Source organism: Ischnura elegans, chromosome 4 (assembly GCF_921293095.1).
Source record: "Ischnura elegans chromosome 4, ioIscEleg1.1, whole genome shotgun sequence".
NCBI classification, from domain to species: domain Eukaryota; kingdom Metazoa; phylum Arthropoda; class Insecta; order Odonata; family Coenagrionidae; genus Ischnura; species Ischnura elegans.
Genome location: NC_060249.1, coordinates 41,594,351 through 41,611,975, shown reverse-complemented (window position 1 = coordinate 41,611,975; position 17,625 = coordinate 41,594,351). Strand labels below are relative to the sequence as shown.

The 17,625-nt window shown below is 36.9% G+C and overlaps 2 protein-coding genes across 3 annotated transcripts in view; one reads left to right on the top strand and one right to left on the bottom strand.

The window, feature by feature from the left end:
* LOC124157355 (phospholipid-transporting ATPase ABCA1-like) overlaps window positions 1–2,961 on the bottom strand; it is a 127,789-nt gene extending 124,828 nt beyond the window's left edge. The window contains exon 1 of the mRNA XM_046532015.1: window positions 2,609–2,961. The gene's annotated coding sequence lies outside the window, so the exon portion shown is untranslated. The remainder of the gene's footprint in view (window positions 1–2,608) is intronic.
* Window positions 1–16,084, top strand: part of LOC124157356 (carotenoid isomerooxygenase-like) — a 35,708-nt gene extending 19,624 nt beyond the window's left edge. For both annotated transcript variants that reach the window (XM_046532020.1, XM_046532019.1), the window contains 8 exons: window positions 7,261–7,407; window positions 7,506–7,650; window positions 7,748–7,895; window positions 11,125–11,423; window positions 13,044–13,253; window positions 14,026–14,295; window positions 14,382–14,480; window positions 15,260–16,084. In XM_046532020.1, the coding sequence (XP_046387976.1) occupies window positions 7,261–7,407; window positions 7,506–7,650; window positions 7,748–7,895; window positions 11,125–11,423; window positions 13,044–13,253; window positions 14,026–14,295; window positions 14,382–14,480; window positions 15,260–15,436 (1,495 nt within the window). In that variant the 3' untranslated portion in view covers window positions 15,437–16,084. The remainder of the gene's footprint in view (window positions 1–7,260; window positions 7,408–7,505; window positions 7,651–7,747; window positions 7,896–11,124; window positions 11,424–13,043; window positions 13,254–14,025; window positions 14,296–14,381; window positions 14,481–15,259) is intronic.
* The last annotated feature ends 1,541 nt before the right edge of the window (window positions 16,085–17,625 follow it).

The window sequence follows — 17,625 nt, the reverse complement described above, 5'->3', positions numbered from 1 at the left end:
GAGGGAACTCCACATGGATAGCTGTGGCGATAAAAAAAGGCAAGGAACAGATATATTTTTATTCATTCACAAACGTAGCCTTAACATCCAAGTAAATACAACTTTAAAAGCACTGGCCCCTGCAGGATGTCTCCACGTGTGTGCCGAGCAGGCGATACACGTCATAAATCAATGGAATGTCCGCCAGGAAGTTTGAAAAAAATCCCTTTTGTTGTTTGTGACACATTAAGTTTGTGAATACGCTGACGCGAAGGTCGATTTGAGAATTTTCTTCCACAGGAGAGTCACCTTGTGGTAATAAGAGGTTAAATTGGGGTTACAAAAGCAAAATAATTGATGAGCATGTACTCAGAGGTTCTGTGTTCTTTTGAATTCTTCAACTACTTCAGCCATGTGCTGCACTAAAAGAAGAGATAGTCAACTTCCCGACCATATATTTACGGACCAGAGGTCCTCTTTTTCATCCAGTTACGTAATTATACCCTATGATGTTCATACAATAGCTTACGTCCAAGGATATTTCACGTTAACCGAAGAAAACAGCTCTGTATTTTATTCACCATTGATCGAGTACCTTAAACCGAAATTGAGGTTCTTCTGCTGAAAGACGAAGCCGATATCCACAAAAGGCATCCATTTTATTGGTTTGAATACCTTTCCGTCTGTGTTATACTTAGGCAAAAGTGGAGCCGTGACTGCTCTTCCATCGAATGTCACCTTCATATAGCTTTTTATGCGCATCTGATCGGGTTACCTCCGTGTCCTCTCCTCGACCTGTTAACGACTTGTCATCGATCGTCATCCAGTTTTAACAGACTATTGTAACTCCCAACACAGCGTATCTTTATATAACTTTACTTTAAGTCGCGGATACTTAGGGTGGGCACGGGGGGCGTGCGCCCCCCCCCCTTGCAGGGCCGCCCGCACTGTCTAACATTGTAGAACCACTATTAATTAGTAACCACTTTATACCATGAGATAGCATTGTATTTAATATGTGTATCATCAGCTTAATTAAAAATTTCTTAAATTTTGCAAGTGACTTGATAATTTCTCATTGCGATAAAAGTAAAGGTAGCTCAAGATATCTCTTGCGCCCCCGCCTCCCTTGTTTCTTCCGTATCCGCTACTGGTATATTTCAATGAAAAAAATAATTTTCAACTTGAGTTACGGAGCATTAACGTTTAACGAGAGTTACCCGACGCATCTTCGATCAAAGACTTAATCAAATCCACATTAAAATTATAATAACTCATATCGGAAACGAAATTCACCTACAGCACATATGTTTCTCGAGCGTGGAACAGAACTTAATTTTATGCAGTCACTTGACATCAGTCATCCCTTTCTTTCTTAGCCGTTTCTTGGTCGTGGGCAAGGATAATGAATATGGTGTTAGCTACAAATAAAAATTAGTGCATTTCTCTTCTTCACGTATTGGACACATTTGAGATCTCAAAAGATTGATAGCGTTGCGCCGATTACCAATAATTCCCAAGACATCAGGATGTAACTGCTTACTTTTTCAGCTGATTTGGAATGGCACTTTCACAGCGGACGCTATCGTTTCACCATTCACCATCGTAACTTTAACGATGAAGTTCAATTTTCAACAGCCAGCTGACCTCCAAGAATTATATTTTGAGAGAGCAATAACAAACTTAAATTTACACTTCACTGAATTAATATGAATGCACCAATTGTTTCCAATATTGGGTGGATAACTTACGTTGGGCCTGAACTGCTGAATGACGCTTGGGCGTACCCAGCGGGGGGGCAGATGGAGAATATACAGCAGAAGGGGGCAGATGCCTCCCTCCTCTAGGCAAAAGTAAATGTAGTTGAAAACGACAATTTTGAACAAATTTTCTTTAAATCCAAGAAAATTTATATGAGTATAAAACATGTAAATAAAATAAAAATATTTTATTTTTGAGCAAGCAATTTCGAAAACTAATAAAGCGCTGTCATATTTTCAAGAAATTTTAGTTTCCTTAGCCTTTTCTGTGTTACAGCTTGAACGATCAAGGCTTGCCCCCCTCTAGTTTTGATCCTGGGTACGCCCTTGGAATGACGATGAAGATATCTGAAAAACTCTTGGCGTACGTAAGGCAATGTACGAGCGTAAAGCTTTTGAGGGTTTTGATTTCCAAGAATTGAATTCTTATCTAAGTAAACGGTTAACTTCTCGGAAGGTGTTCCATCACACGTATTTTCTCTAAAGTTTCGAAGGATATCTTTAATTACCACCGGTCCTTGATTGAATGGTCATAATTTTCTAATGTCTTTTCTTTTTTCTTACGTCACCACCTTTTAGTGGATTCAATTTTTCCATTTCTTTAGCAAATAGTTGTACAGTGATGCAACACATTTTGTGTAAATATGCTGTATCACTGTACGTACTGTATCACTGTACTGATATTTAAAATGTTATCTACAATATTCATGCGCTTTTATTGAATTTCTATGAGTTATGTAAACTGTGAAGCGTAAGAGACGCGGTTATACACAGTCGAAATAACTAATTATCCCCGAAGATTTGATACTGTCTCAAAATCTTGAAATTATCTCCCATTCTATCACTCAATAAAATGCTTTCGTACTCACCGAGCAATTTTGCTGAATGGTATGTCGCCCACTTGATCAAGAGGATTTCTGCCGCAACCAGTGAATATCCAGAGCTCCTGGAGTGAAGCACTTAATCGCTAATAACCACCACATAAATTGGTTGAAACACACATAATGTCCTTCGGCCTCCCAATCGACGGCCGGTTAAATCTCCGCAAAATCTTCCGGGCATACGATTCACCAACTCCGCAAGTAAATTTCTCTCTTTACTTCAGCTCAAGCTCGAGTTTTGAGTAAAGGAAGCCTTACGATGGGAAGCAAGCACACACACTCGTTCGAGAAATGACGATCACTCACCAGTCCTCAAGAATGACGAGTCAACACGGATCGCAGCTCTGACTACCGCACGCAATCTGATGTGCACACTTGAGTTTTTCTTGAACTACCTACTCTTCGCTATTCCCCCCTCGCGCTTTTATCTGTATCAAGATAGTGGCAACAGAGAACGAATGCAATCTTCAGCGCAAAAATCGAGCGCGAGAAGTATTGCAAAATGCTCCTCTTATCTTACCTAGCCCTAAAAATACTGGAAATAACTTGGAATCAGCTCGATTCGTAGCTTTTTTATGCGCGATACGCCAAAATAATACAGAGGCATTTTAACACTGAACGTTATCTCTTACTGATAAGAAAGGTAGTCAGGGAAGAGCCACATTTTGGACACATACATAGGCGGATCCAGAGGGGGGGCACAGGGGCACGTGCCCCCCCCCAGACCCTCAAAAATATGCAAGATTTTTAATACGGTCCCATGATCATTGCATTCGTTTTGTATTACGAGGTATCCTTGTGCCCCACCCAGAACAAAATCCTGGATACGGCCTTGCTTGTGCCCCTCCCAGAAAAAAATCCTGGATCCGCCCCTGGACACATAAATGACAATAGAGGGTTTTTACAAAATGATGAATCAGTCCGCAGGTCAAATTATCGATCTTAAGTAAAATAAGGTTTTCATTTCCGGCGGCAGAGAAAAAAATTGTATCTAATTATTTTTTGTGTGAATTCAGACATGCTTTCAGGTGTTTGTTCAACGCGAGGATTTCTTCGTAAGGCACTCACAATCAGTTCTTACGGACGTGATCTTTCGATTATAATTGCTGTACTACATAAATGTTCCTATTTTCAAATTGTGCGAAAAATCCTCAGAGAAAAATCGTTCCCCTTGACCGGGATTCGAACCCGGATCCCACGATTTCCGGTCGAGTGCTTTAGCCAGTAAAGCTACCGAGACGTCATTCTCCCCTATAGAAAATTGACTAACTGGAGACATTTGACTGATGAATGACGGTGGCTTAACTGGCTAAAGCACGCCACCCGTAATCGTGGTATACGAGTTCGAATCCCGGTCAAGGCGAAAGATTTTTTCTCTGTGGATTTTTCGTACAATTTGTGCATTGCGGGTGACTCCGTAAAGTTATCAATGTGGCCAGTCCCGGTGTACTTAAATTCCTATTTTCAGTTATGTACTTAATGAGTCCAATGGATTCTTAATATTTATTAACACTCTAAGGAATTAATTAGCAGTCAAGATTTTAGATTCAGTCTCCTACCATAAATATTTATAGAAAAAAGACTAGTGTTTGATTTTTGGCTTCTAAACCCAAAAATTGGAATTCAGCGGATCCACCATTTTCCACTGAAAATAATTCTCCGAACAGTGAGTAGGTACCTATGTGGATTTAACACATTGGGAAGCAGGGCGGGAAGTACCAGATATTTCCCAACAAAGATTACATCGCGAAATATCGCATTGTGGACACAGATTCCCAAGTAGCAAAGTAATATTGAAAAATGATTTTAAAATAATTTCAAATAATTTTAAAAACACAATATCATAAGATGGCCAAACTCAAGACTTTTTCAAGTTTTTAAAATAATCTATTAGGTTTGGCTCTTTTATAGTCTAATACTATGTGATCTCATTTTGTTGTTAACATTTTTATGGATAGGTATGTCTCATTCAATCCTTTCGTCATATCTTCTTCAAAAAAAGAATATTTTAACGTCGACATTTATATCAAAAACATCGTTATTTTTTTTAGAAAATGTTGTTTTAACGTCAATTTTGATAGCAAAAAAACAACCATATCGATGTTATGTCTTCCAGCAGCAGCTGAAAATGGTTTATTTCGATAATTTGTACACTACTTTAGGTGTTACGAATGATTTGGGAGACTTTTTCAGCCAAAAATGAATCCCTTTTTCAAAAGTGAGTTTGAATTTCGCTGTTTTCAAAACTCTCGATATGTGCTGAATATCGCACAATAAAAATGGATAACCGCAAAACTACATACTTCGACATCCAGCCTTTCAAGTGGTTGATTCTCACGATGCTCTTACTGCTTCTTTTAAGATGTTGATTCAAGATGTCAATAGGGTGGTTTCCTATTATTTTTATAGCCTAAATCGAAAGATTATTACTCCTGGGGCAGGGGCGCAGCTAGGAATTAAGACTAGGGGGGGTTTCAGGCGCAACTAATACTGGGGTGTCTGGGGGTATGGCATATCTGCCAGGATAAGCTGGAGTTGCGAGGGCCCTCCGCCGGAAAAAAATTAAGATAAATGGTTAAAAATGTTGAGTTTTACGGCATTCTGAGGGATATTTTATTAATCCTTACACTATTCTATAAGTAATAGTAATCTAAATAAATAAAATAGATTAAACTTAAAAAATTGTCTGAGCTCTGGGGGGGGTTTTATCCCCCAAAACCTCCCCCTCACTGCGCCACTGTCCTAGAGTACGCATTTCGTGCTTTTAGATTTTTAAATGACAATATCTATTTTTCGCTATTAACGAAAAGTGAAAATTTTCAAGCACGCGAAGGCTAAGTATGAATGCTGGGAAAAGCCCGTGTGACGTCACTCTGGTTCCCACTGTCGCCGTGTGAGGTGACCTTTAGGGTGAGGTTATGTGCTCCACTGCGATGCAGGCTGCTAGCAGGTAGCGCGTGGCTTAAATAAGGATTATTAATACCTTATCAAAAGAAGGAAACTTTCCGACCTTAGCCAGTTTTAATAGTTGATTATTAAGAGATTTTTCCCTGAGCTCTGTGCCTCATACATGCATTGGTAATCTCAGACGATGTAAAACTCCTAGGTCCCTGTGATGTCACGTGGAGTGGCATTGCATAGGCACCAATCTGGCCTTTTCCAAATGAGGTTAAAATTGACCATTAACATTCGCCTAAACTGGGATTTCTAAAACCAAATAATTTGTACAGTATAATAAGTACAGTAGAGTATTGGACCATCATACCCTGTAGAGTTTAAAGAAGTCTCACATGTTCTTCTAACTTACGCATTTTATACTCTTCCCTGCGATATGCAGTCACAAACATATTTTAGGGACTAGATATAGTGATTTTTTAAATCCTTTCTTACCCACTATTTTTCTAGCAATGCAACATCTACTTCTTCGAATTTGAGCAAGAGCGAAGAAAATTTAATTCAGTTCTGGGTAGTGGTGAATTAAGAGAAGGGGACAACCACCATCCCCACAAACAATTAGAAGGAGATTGAAATATATGTAGCAATGGAAAACGTTTTTATTTCTCCAACTGCTAAGGATACAACTCATGGGCCAAAAAACTTATGCGCTCGCTGTCTTTCAATTTTCTGTGGGATACTCTACTGTAGGTGCGTTTCGTTGTGAGGCATTGCCCATCCCCAAGGCACAAAATAGTGATTTCCCTGACGAAGCAACAACCACAATCGACTGCTCCATACCAATCAACTGAGACCAAAATCCATTATCAATCCATTGCAGCACTGCTCAATAGGCAAATGTTTCATCACATAGTAATAGTGATGTTAGTCTGTTAATGCTAGTTAGATAGAAAGATATATATGTGAAACATAATCCCTCACAAAAAAAAATGTTTCAACAACAGTATAACCAGGCTCAAGCACGTAGTCTAAATTCATAAATGAAGTTAAAAGAGATTTTAATCAAACAAAAAAATTTTTCAAAGATTGTATTTGTGCAAAGCAAATTGGAAATTGCAGCTTTATTACTTATTTAATAAATTTAAAATATAATAAAATATAAAATAAATAACTAATTCATTAAAATTTTATGCATGAGCAGGCTAAAATAGTAGTAATAAATCATATTTCCTGGAATTTACATAAAAAGCATCACAATAATATATGAGAGGGTAAACAAAAGTTTGAACTAAAAATAAATTACCACGGCATAATACACATTTTGATACAGAAGATTATTAAAATTTGACACTGGATTCAAAAATTTGAAAAAAACCATGCCAGCAGCCTTCCTGTGCTTATTTAAACTAATATTGCTAAATTGGATGCAAATACATTATTTTCTAAAGGTATTTAACTAAAGTATCGACTTGATTCTTGTGCTAAATTTAAACGATAAACTACATATTTATCATAAAGGGTAATTTCAAATAATCAAAAGAGTAAAAATAATGAAAAAAATTAATTGAATGTATAGTAATTAATAGTGATGAAGTTGCAGACAAAATGAAATTATTTGAAAAAAAAACAATCCAGGAATTTCTAACTCCCAACTTCAGTTGCATCTTAAATTCATCTGAAATATATGTCAGATGCTGTAATCTAAATCTTTACTGGCTTGTGACTAAAATTACCCTTATCCACAGGTTTGCTATTGATAATGGAAAAGTAACATATCAGTGCAGATTTCTTCAGTCCAACACATTCCGAAAAAACATGGCAGCCAAAAGAATAGTGGTCACAGAATTTGGAACTAAGGCTGTCCCTGACCCTTGTCAGAGCATCTTCAGCCGGTCTGTATATTATTCATATTTAAGATAAATAATTTCTAAATATGCAATATGGTTGAGAATTTCAATCTTTAACAGAACAATTTTTGCTTAACTTTCAGGGTAGCAGCTTTGTTCAATCCTGGGGAATGCCAATCAGACAATGCCATGATTTCCATCTACCCATTTGGGGACGATTTTTACACATTTACAGAAACTCCAGTGATTCATAAGATAGATCCAAAAACACTTGAAACCAAAGAAAGGGTGAGTAGATAACACAATATTAAAGTTGCGTACTACAGCTGACCTCATGAAAATTCCTTTTTACGATTTTATTTTCATCAAAATAATTTTTCAATAGGTTAACTTGGCTCAGAAAGTTGGAATAGTGAGTCATACATCACATCCACATGTAATGGAAGATGGCACAGTATTTAACATTGGAATGGTCGTTGGAAGTACAGGACCAAAGTATACAGTATTCAAATTTCCTCCACCAAAAAACTGGAGTAAGTACCATTTCCATTTAACCTTACTTCAAATAAGCATTACTGCTTGTTTCTATTTTCCTAGTTAACTAATTTATAATAGTACATATTGGTCAAGGCTGATAAAAAATATTATTTTCGGTAACCAGTGGACGAAATCTTCGTGCCACTATGAAAGCTTCGACAGTTAGTCCGGAGAAAAAACAGGATCAACTATCTACTTCAAGTTTTATTCTTCAACCATTTTTAAAGAGTCCAACAAAGTAAAACAACAAACCCTTGACTACAAAAAAGTACATAGATACTTTTTTCTGTTGATAAAAAATGGCATTGTCCGCGAATATACGAAATATACATTTCATGGAAATCTTAACACTCCCCCTCGGACAATACCTGTTTTGAAAATGCAATAATCATTTCACCTTCAATCTCTGAATGAGTACCAAACAACACAAGACATTATAATTATAAAATATTCAAACATCTTAAATTCTATTGTACAGATCCTTAAGTCCTATCATCTTTGATAGCACTTTGATTCTTGTCCCTGGCAGTCTTTTAGTAAATATATCCGCAGTATTCTTGTCTGATGGTACATATATAAAATACACCATTTTTTCTTTGACTTGTTCCATGATGAAATGGTATTTAACAAAGAAATGTTTGTTTCCTTCAGTTATAACATCATTTTTGGCAATGGCAATGGAACTCTCATTATCACAATAAAGAACACAAGGTTTAGGCATTAAACATCCTTGATTAATTTCTATTAACAACTCTGATAACCATACTATTTCAGTTACACACTCATACAATGCAATAAACTCTGCATGAGTTGATGAGGTTGCCATGCATTTTTGCTTCCTTGCTCGCCAGATAAATGGAGCCCCTGCTAAAGAAATATGATATCCTGTAATGGACTTACAATAACCTTTACTGCCTGCCCAGTCTGCATCAGAGTATGCATTAATTTTACTTTGACATTTTTGATAACATAAAGCATAACCTCTAGTCTTAGACAAAAATCTAAACATATGCTTGACATTTTTCCAATCAGTTTGACATGGCTCCTCCATATACTGACTTAAAATACACACTGCATAGGAAATGTCTGGTCTTGTATTTCCAGACAAATGCAACAAACAGCCTATTGCTTTTCGATACAAATAATTGCTTATTTGGTTTTCGACATCTCTCTCTTGAAAATCTACTCGTAAAGGAGTATTCACCCCATGACAATCTTGCATCTCGAATTCTTCCAACATATATTTTATATAATTCTCCTGATCAATATATACCACACTTCTTTCAGGTCTCTGTATTCTTATGGACAAAATATTATGGGCTGAACCAAGATCCTTGACTCCTACATGCTTACCTAGATAACTCTTAAACTGTGATATCTTGTCCTTCGTTCCGACAAGCAACATATCATCAACATAAACCCCTACTTTAAGGTCAGACATGCTAAAAATACATGGATCACTTAAACACTGTTTTAATCCATACACAGACAAAATTGAGCTTAGATGCAAATACCAATTTCTACCTGATTGCTTTAAACCTTATATACTCTTGTTTAACTTACATACATAAAACTTTCTATCAACCGTTATATTCTCTCCGAGATATTTTGGTATCTCCATGTACACATCCTCTTCTAATTTACTGTTTAAATATGCCCCTACAATATCCAACTGATCCATTTCTAAATCTGTCTCAACAGCAATAGCTATAAGAAGCCTCAGACTTTTCTTTTGAATAACAGGACTAAATGTGTCATGGTAATCAACTCCATGAATTTGACCATATCCCTGAGCAACTAACCTTGCCTTGAACTTTATAATTTCCCCTTTATGATTACGTTTCAAAGCAAACACCCATTTTGAACCTACAATATTTAATCCCTCTGGTCTTGGCACTATTTCCCATGTCCCTTGGTCTGACAAAACTTTTACTTCTTCTTGCATTGCCTGTTTCCAAAACTCAGAATCTTTACTATTAAAAGCCTCTGTTACTGTCCCTGGAATGGAAGTACACTCAATACTTGCATGAGCATAGTTGCAGCTTTGACAAGATGTTGGCTTCCTAACACGCTTTGACCTCCTTGGAATGGACTGGCTTGGTACCTCACCTGCGACCTCACCAGGGTCAATGTTTGTCACTGGTACCTCTAAATTAGTAACTGTGGGGTAGACCACCAAGACAGGCTGTTCAACGTCATCCTCCAAAACTGCAACACGAGGCGCTGCCTCCTCTGGTATCTCAGGCACTGCTCCCCCTGAAACTGAATCTGGGACCACTGACAAAAAAAATATTTGTTTCGGTAACCAGTGGACGAAATCTTCGTGCCACTATGAAAGCTTCGACAGTTAGTCCGGAGAAAAAACAGGATCAACTATCTACTTCAAGTTTTATTCTTCAACCAACACGTTTAATTCTCCGCACTTATGCCTGCTGGGTCCATAACCTGATAAAAAATATTATTTTCGGTAACCAGTGGACGAAATCTTCGTGCCACTATGAAAGCTTCGACAGTTAGTCCGGAGAAAAAACAGGATCAACTATCTACTTCAAGTTTTATTCTTCAACCATTTTTAAAGAGTCCAACAAAGTAAAACAACAAACCCTTGACTACAAAAAAGTACATAGATACTTTTTTCTGTTGATAAAAAATGGCATTGTCCGCGAATATACGAAATATACATTTCATGGAAATCTTAACAAAGGCTGTAGCTGGAAAACTTTTCTGGGGGAGGGAAGAACAGGCTAGGTAGGGGTAATGCATTTTGTAACTGGTTAAATCTAAGCCTTTCCCTCCCAAACATTATGGGAGGGTTTGAACCTACCCCTTGCTTCAGCCTCGACATTAATTAGATAAATTTTGGATATGAATCTCTCAACTGTGTGAGTGTATGTACTACATACAAGGTACTCCAGCTACCTTTCTATGATTTTTAGCGGTAGGTAATGCATTTAAATCACAAAATATGTGCAGGCATAAATTTACCTCAAACAGCCACTTTAAAAAACACAGACTGTCCCCAAATATATGTCACCAAGTATATATCCCATTTGCCACAAATATTTAAACCTGTACTTTCATATCCTAACTCAAATATGGTGTAGTTTCTTAAATATTCCCTCTTATAAACTATACATTTATATTATACTAGGAGTTCAACACATTAAATATATTATGAGTACGCATATATACATATTTTGAATGCTCTCCTTATTGCAATTTCAGAACCACAAACAATGGACGCCAGAACAAATGAAAAGCATGGTGACACTTCAAATGGGAATGCAGAAGTCCATGGAGATGATGAGGCTGAGGAGTATGATCCCTTTGCCACAGCTGAGGTTGTAGGAGGAATTTCAGCCAGATGGCCTCTTCATCCTGGCTACATGCACTCATTTGGAGTGACCGAAAACTTTTTCATAATAGTTGAGCAGCCTCTGTCAATATCAGTTCCAGAGACAGTGCTTACTACCCTTCTTAATGAGGCAATGGCATCATCTTTTCGCTGGTATCAAGATAAACCAGTGAGTAATGCCACCCTTTTCAACGGATGTTTCTCTCTCAGCCTCAGCAGCATGTATAAGCATTAGCTGGGGATCGGGTTGGTGTGGTGGTTACTGTGTTGGCTTCATACCCAAAGGGTCCGGGTTCAGGTTCCAGTTGCGGCAGATGTTTTTCAGTGTTGATCCAACTGCTACTTGAGTGCTGTGTGGATCAAATGGGACTTTACGCCTATTAAGGTCACTTTGGTGCCTTTAGTCAAAATCAGGCAAATGCTAACACTGGGTTTCTCTCCACCCATATTTCCCTATCCTTTCTTATGGTGCCAATGACGTAAGCAGACAGTTGACTCCTCTAAAAACCATACCAAAACAGTAGTCATATGATGATTAACCCTTTCATTGTTGTGAACGTACTTTTTCTTCCTATCTGTCATGCGCTCAGCACTTTTGCCGAAGCACACTCTGAAGGGTCGCTAATCTGGGACCCTTTCCCCTCCGAGCGAGGGGCCTCCCTCCCCAAAAGTGGCCACTCTAACTGCATTTTGAAAATCTATCAATCAATCCGATCATCAAAAAATGATTATTTGCATCGCACTCCTGCCAATCAAGCAATCAAGTACGTAATTGAACCGTGTTTCTGTGATGAAAAATGACGATTTTGTTAACTTTGCTAAAATGGCCATTTTCCGGTGGTTCGCAGCCACGTTTTTAGCAAAGTTAGCAAAATCGTTATTTTTCATCGAAGAAACAAGGTTCAAATACGTACTTGATTGCTTGATTGGCAGGAGTGCGATGCAAACAATCATTTTTTGATGATCGGATTGATTGATAGATTTTCAAAATGCAGTCAGAGCAGTCGCTTTTGGGGAGGGAGGCCCCCCACTCTGAGGGTCGAATAGAGGGGCCAACCAGGGTGAGGTCATCGAGGAAAGGGTCCCGGATTAGCAACCCTTCGGAGGGTGTGCCACGCCCATCCTGGAAGTACCTGCTCCATGGGCCCACGAAACTCATTTTAACCTTTTCACCGCATCTGAGGAGAAGGTTTTCAGAGATTGAACAGCAGTGAAAGGGTTAAACCAAAGTTAGCCACACAAGTAATAATAAAGCATAAAATCAAAAACTGTGACTCAATTAATTACCAGATGCCAACCCCACAAGTTTAACCATTCAATTCCCCCGTAATAATTAAATGGCTTTTCTTATTGTGAATACAGATAAATTTATAACCCTGCAATGCGGTCATGGCAACATAACTTGTTCAACATAATATTCTGCCAGAGAAGTGGCTGATCAGTATCAGAGTAAGCCGCACTTCCAAATTCTCAGCCCATCAATATTATTTTAACTTTTCAAGAACATGGCCCAGAAGTGTTGCCAATCAGGGTTGGAAGAGTCAAAATTCTCTCTCTGGCAAGCTAGTACACTGTTGTAATCCAAAGATATAAACCCATTTCAAACTTATTATAGTATAAAAACATCAGAAAATATGCTAGAAAAAATGCCACATTACTCACTAAAAATAATTTAACTACCTCCTTATAAATAATGGTTTTTCAAATTCCTCCACCAAAAAATATTGATACCATTGGCTTTTATGTATGGTCATGTTTCAATTGAAATATCTTTACAATTTCATTCCAGACTTTAATTCACCTCATGGATAGAAAAACTGGAAAATTGTACGCAACTTATTCATCAGATTCTTTTTTCTATCTCCACGTAATTAATTCATATGAATCACATGCAGATACAAATAAACAAAATGGAGAAAAATATCCACATGTCATCATTGATATATGCTGCTATCAAGACCCATCTATGCTGGACTGCATGTATGTGGATGCACTAAAGGTGAGTTTTATTCTCTGAACAATAAGCATGCAGATGTGCAACCTCAGCATTTAGATTTTATTGGTCACTCTAGATAAAGTTTTTCAACCTATTGTCACACAGAAAAACAAAATGCGTTCTTTGCTGAAAGCTGTGACAAGCAAGAGTGATTTATTAGGCAATGCCAATGGGTGTTTGGTGTTTGATGCCCTGAAGATAGAAACTTTTCAAATCAGCTCTGATACATAATGATTAATTTTGCATTTCCACCTTTCCATAACTATGTGTATATTATAGCCATATCTTTGCAAATGCCACAGTAGAAGTGCCTTTCTGCAACTCCCAGACACATGAAGATACTCTAGTGAGGATCGCATGTCCAAAATTCCCAAATGATGACTAATGGTTTACAGTAGAAATCAGCCGTACGATGAAAATAGTCCTTGCTTTTTCTGACCTAGAACATAATAACTGGCCCCAAGCTGATGAATTTTAAAGTCGCAGAGAACTAGAAAAAGATCACTGCCACCTCAGAAAGACCCATAAAAGGAAAAATTATATCATAGATGTGTGACCTACAGGTTAGTAAAACTTAAGGAAAAAACTATTTCTACTTCTTTTCCGCACATCTCTTTTCCTCCATAGATCTGTAGGGCAGCTGCAATTCATTAAAATGATATTTTGAAGCAATAAAAAATTGATCCTCTTTGATAATGGTGCCGATATATATTCTCAACTAAAAAGACTGAATGGCTGAATATTAAATCTGACGAGCATTTTTTGTTTCTTTCAGGGTGCTCAACAAAATGCAGATTATGCTTCTATGTTCCATGGAAGACCACAAAGGTTTAAATTACCCCTACATAACGTAAAAGAAAATGCAAGCAACAAATTAGAATTCAGTGAAACTCATAAGGCTGACTCTCCAATTCCTGTTCGTCCAGAGCAATTGTGTGACTTGGGATGTGAAACACCGAGGATCAACACAGAGAGAAATTTGGGAAAAGATTATAATTACTTCTATGCTATTTCATCAGATGTTAATATTGACAACCCTGGAACTGTAAGTTTGACAAGAATACTCAACATTTTATTGCACATGAAAATAATCAATATGCAGCCTGAAATAAGAGAATTAATTATTTTCAGATAATTAAAGTTAATGTGAAAAGTGGCAAGACAAAAACATGGGGAATCAAAAATATCTTCCCAAGTGAGCCCATATTCATACCACATCCAAGTGCCCAGGTGAGTTGATTTGGCTATCAATTCATGAAATTAAATTTACAAACTCATTCAATCAATAATAGAAAATATCATTGTAATTATACAAGTGTTCTATAATAGCCTAATAAATAATATATAGTTGAGGATAAGTAGAGAAATTTACAATACTTACCGATGATTGACACTACCTATTTAATGTAGTGACCCTGGTCATGATGCGATTAAAAAGTGGTCAATACTAGTGCCACAGTAGCAACGCATAATTTAAAATTAAATTGATCTAATTGTTGTGAAAATGCTGATTTCTATCACTATCCTAAAATACTGAATAAGTTAGTAGTCCCTTGATTATCAGGCTTTGGTTTATACATTTAGGTGATCATCCTGCAATTTTTCCCCGTCAGCATTTCAGTAGTGATGTAATACCACAAAATGAGTTTTGAAGTGATGAATTTGACACTCTGATGAGCAAAATAATCAATGGCTGGCCAGATCTTTCTATAATTCAAATGAAGCATGAAAAATTAATGGCTACCCATGGCATTCCATTTCAAACTATTTTCACAAAAAAAGATGCTACGCTATCCAATGCAATAATGATGGAAAATTTTCCAATTCCAACTCATACAACATAACCGGATATATTTTCACTGTTATTACAAATTTAAATAGAGACCAATCAAACATGGCCTTCCCACATTTAATATAATCTACATAATGAATTCAAATCAAACTTAGTCAACAAATAACAATTTCAGAACTGATGCTTTATCCCTATTCCCATTTACAAACTTTTACAGAGTGAAGATGATGGAGTTTTACTTTCTGCACTAGTTTGGGGAGGAGAAGGAAAAAATAAGGCTGGATTTTTGGTGCTGGATGCAAAAACAATGACCGAGCTTGGTCGAACAGAATTTGAACTGCCAGGACCAGTGCCCAAATGTCTTCATGGATGGTTTGCCCCTGGTCTAGTATGAAGCCTGATCATTGACTACCACAATAAGATAAAAAAATCAAATATTTTTTTTTACCAAATATCAAAAACTCATTACTTATAGTTTATGATGACCTATGTTTGCTCGATAAAGTTATTCAATAACATATTGCATGAAAAATTTTATAAAGAAAAAATATTAACAAATGAAAAGAAAATCAGGAAACCAAAGAAAATTAAAATGAAAATGCTACACCAATGGATAAGTGGTTCCACAGGCAATATCATAAAGCTTAGTTAGCTACATCACAGCGTGTATGTACTCGATAGCTACAATGTGTAATAGCCATCACTTGAAAATCTTTGTGAGGTAATTTTGCCTCATACCTGCATAATATACAAATTTTGATATTGCAATTGTTTTCAAAAATAATCATAATGCCACCACATTATGTAAAATTGTTATTCTCTATGAGGGTACCTTGAATGAAAAACAATCTCTGTTACAACAAAACTGAGCACATTTTTTCAGTTAAGCAGAGAAATAATATATCTGCAATTTAATCAGGGGCAATGAATGTCATACCCTATGCTCATTTTCATCATTATGTAATAGATGCTAAATTTAAATTATTGATTCCATGTATAATTTATGTCATTAGACAAACAAATATCACTTTTGCTCACTGTTCATTTTTTCTCTCACTGATGCATGAATTTTTACCTCTAATCATGTATTTTTTTAAGTTTATACCACGACAAGTTTTTATTTTTGTGCTATGTAAATGCATATTTTTCAATAAATTTTTTACATACAGTAAATATAAACAATCCTAATTTGTGTCAAGATTAATGGTGCTTCATGTTATAGTTATCCTTATATTTCAGTGTAACTCAATTCTCTACAAGTAGGTTGAATTTGATAGGTCCTTTTTTAATTCAAGTATAGAAATACATATATGAAGGAAAAGGAAATAGCCTCACGCACAACATGGTAGAGTTATTCATTATGAAAAAAGTAAATGATAAATAACTGTGGACTATGAGTAATTTTTAATGGAAATAATATGGTTTTGATAATTCATATTCATTTCATGCTTATGAACCCATAAGATGACTACAGCGCACTCCCGATTATCCCGACTAAGGATGGGGAGGAGCAACACGGTTAATCAGGAAACGTGAATAATCCAAATGTTCACTTTAATTTCTCATCATTTTCATAATTTACGTAGATCAAACAATCGATTATTATTTACGCACATTATCCGTTATTTTAGATTGCTTTCCGGAATCAATGAAAGCTTTCTTTTCCCGATCTCAATCTTTTTAGCGTCGATAACGTGATTGTACTCGTATTCCTACTGCTCTGCGTAATACCTGGCATCCAAAACCACGTATCCGTAGCTGCAAGATCACGGATTCAGAAAAGTGGTATGTGGAAATGCTTCGAAACCACTGTGCGAAGCCAGAAACTACACTGTCAGGCACAACGCCACGTAGTCGTGTCTCGCGCAAGTTGCCCCGGATGCAACTGCTTCGAGTCGCTGATCCATGATCACTGAGTGCTAAAAACGGATGCTTGTTATCTTATCACACACTGCGATGCTTGGAAAAAAAGAGCCTGGAACTTCTGTGAAGGCAAAGGGTGAGTGATCACGCTACCGCACAGCAGCGGTTATAGATTCTAATGGATATATTAAGCCCAGTGTATTCTTGCATTAAAATGCAAATAAAGTGGTGCTTTAGCACCGGATTTTATTTTTAATCGAAAATCATGGAAAAGGTCAAAGGAGCGTGAACTTACGCACAGATAATCCATAAACCAGATAAACTGCAGCCGGATAATCAGGAATCTGCTGTTCTTGTGAAAACCAAGACCATTTATAGGAAATCACCATGGAGATCACCAAGCTATTTTCCATTTTCTGTTCTAATATAAAAAGAAGTAAGCTGAAGGGGTTGGATGAGGATGGTAACTAACCTTGCTTCAACGAAATAATTTCAAGTTAAGTCGGACCACCTTTATTAGATGGTGAGCGATACAGTGACACAGTCTAAGAAGAGTCTTAATGTACACTAGGGCGGATCGCAAAAATCGATTTTTTTCAAATCCACCTGGCCCAATGAAAAAAAGTTGTGGGACCGATCAAAAATAAGGCCTGAAAAATTTGAGACCTGTACGTGAACCCCTGACCCTCGCTCAAATGCAATTTAGGGGGGGAGGGTCGA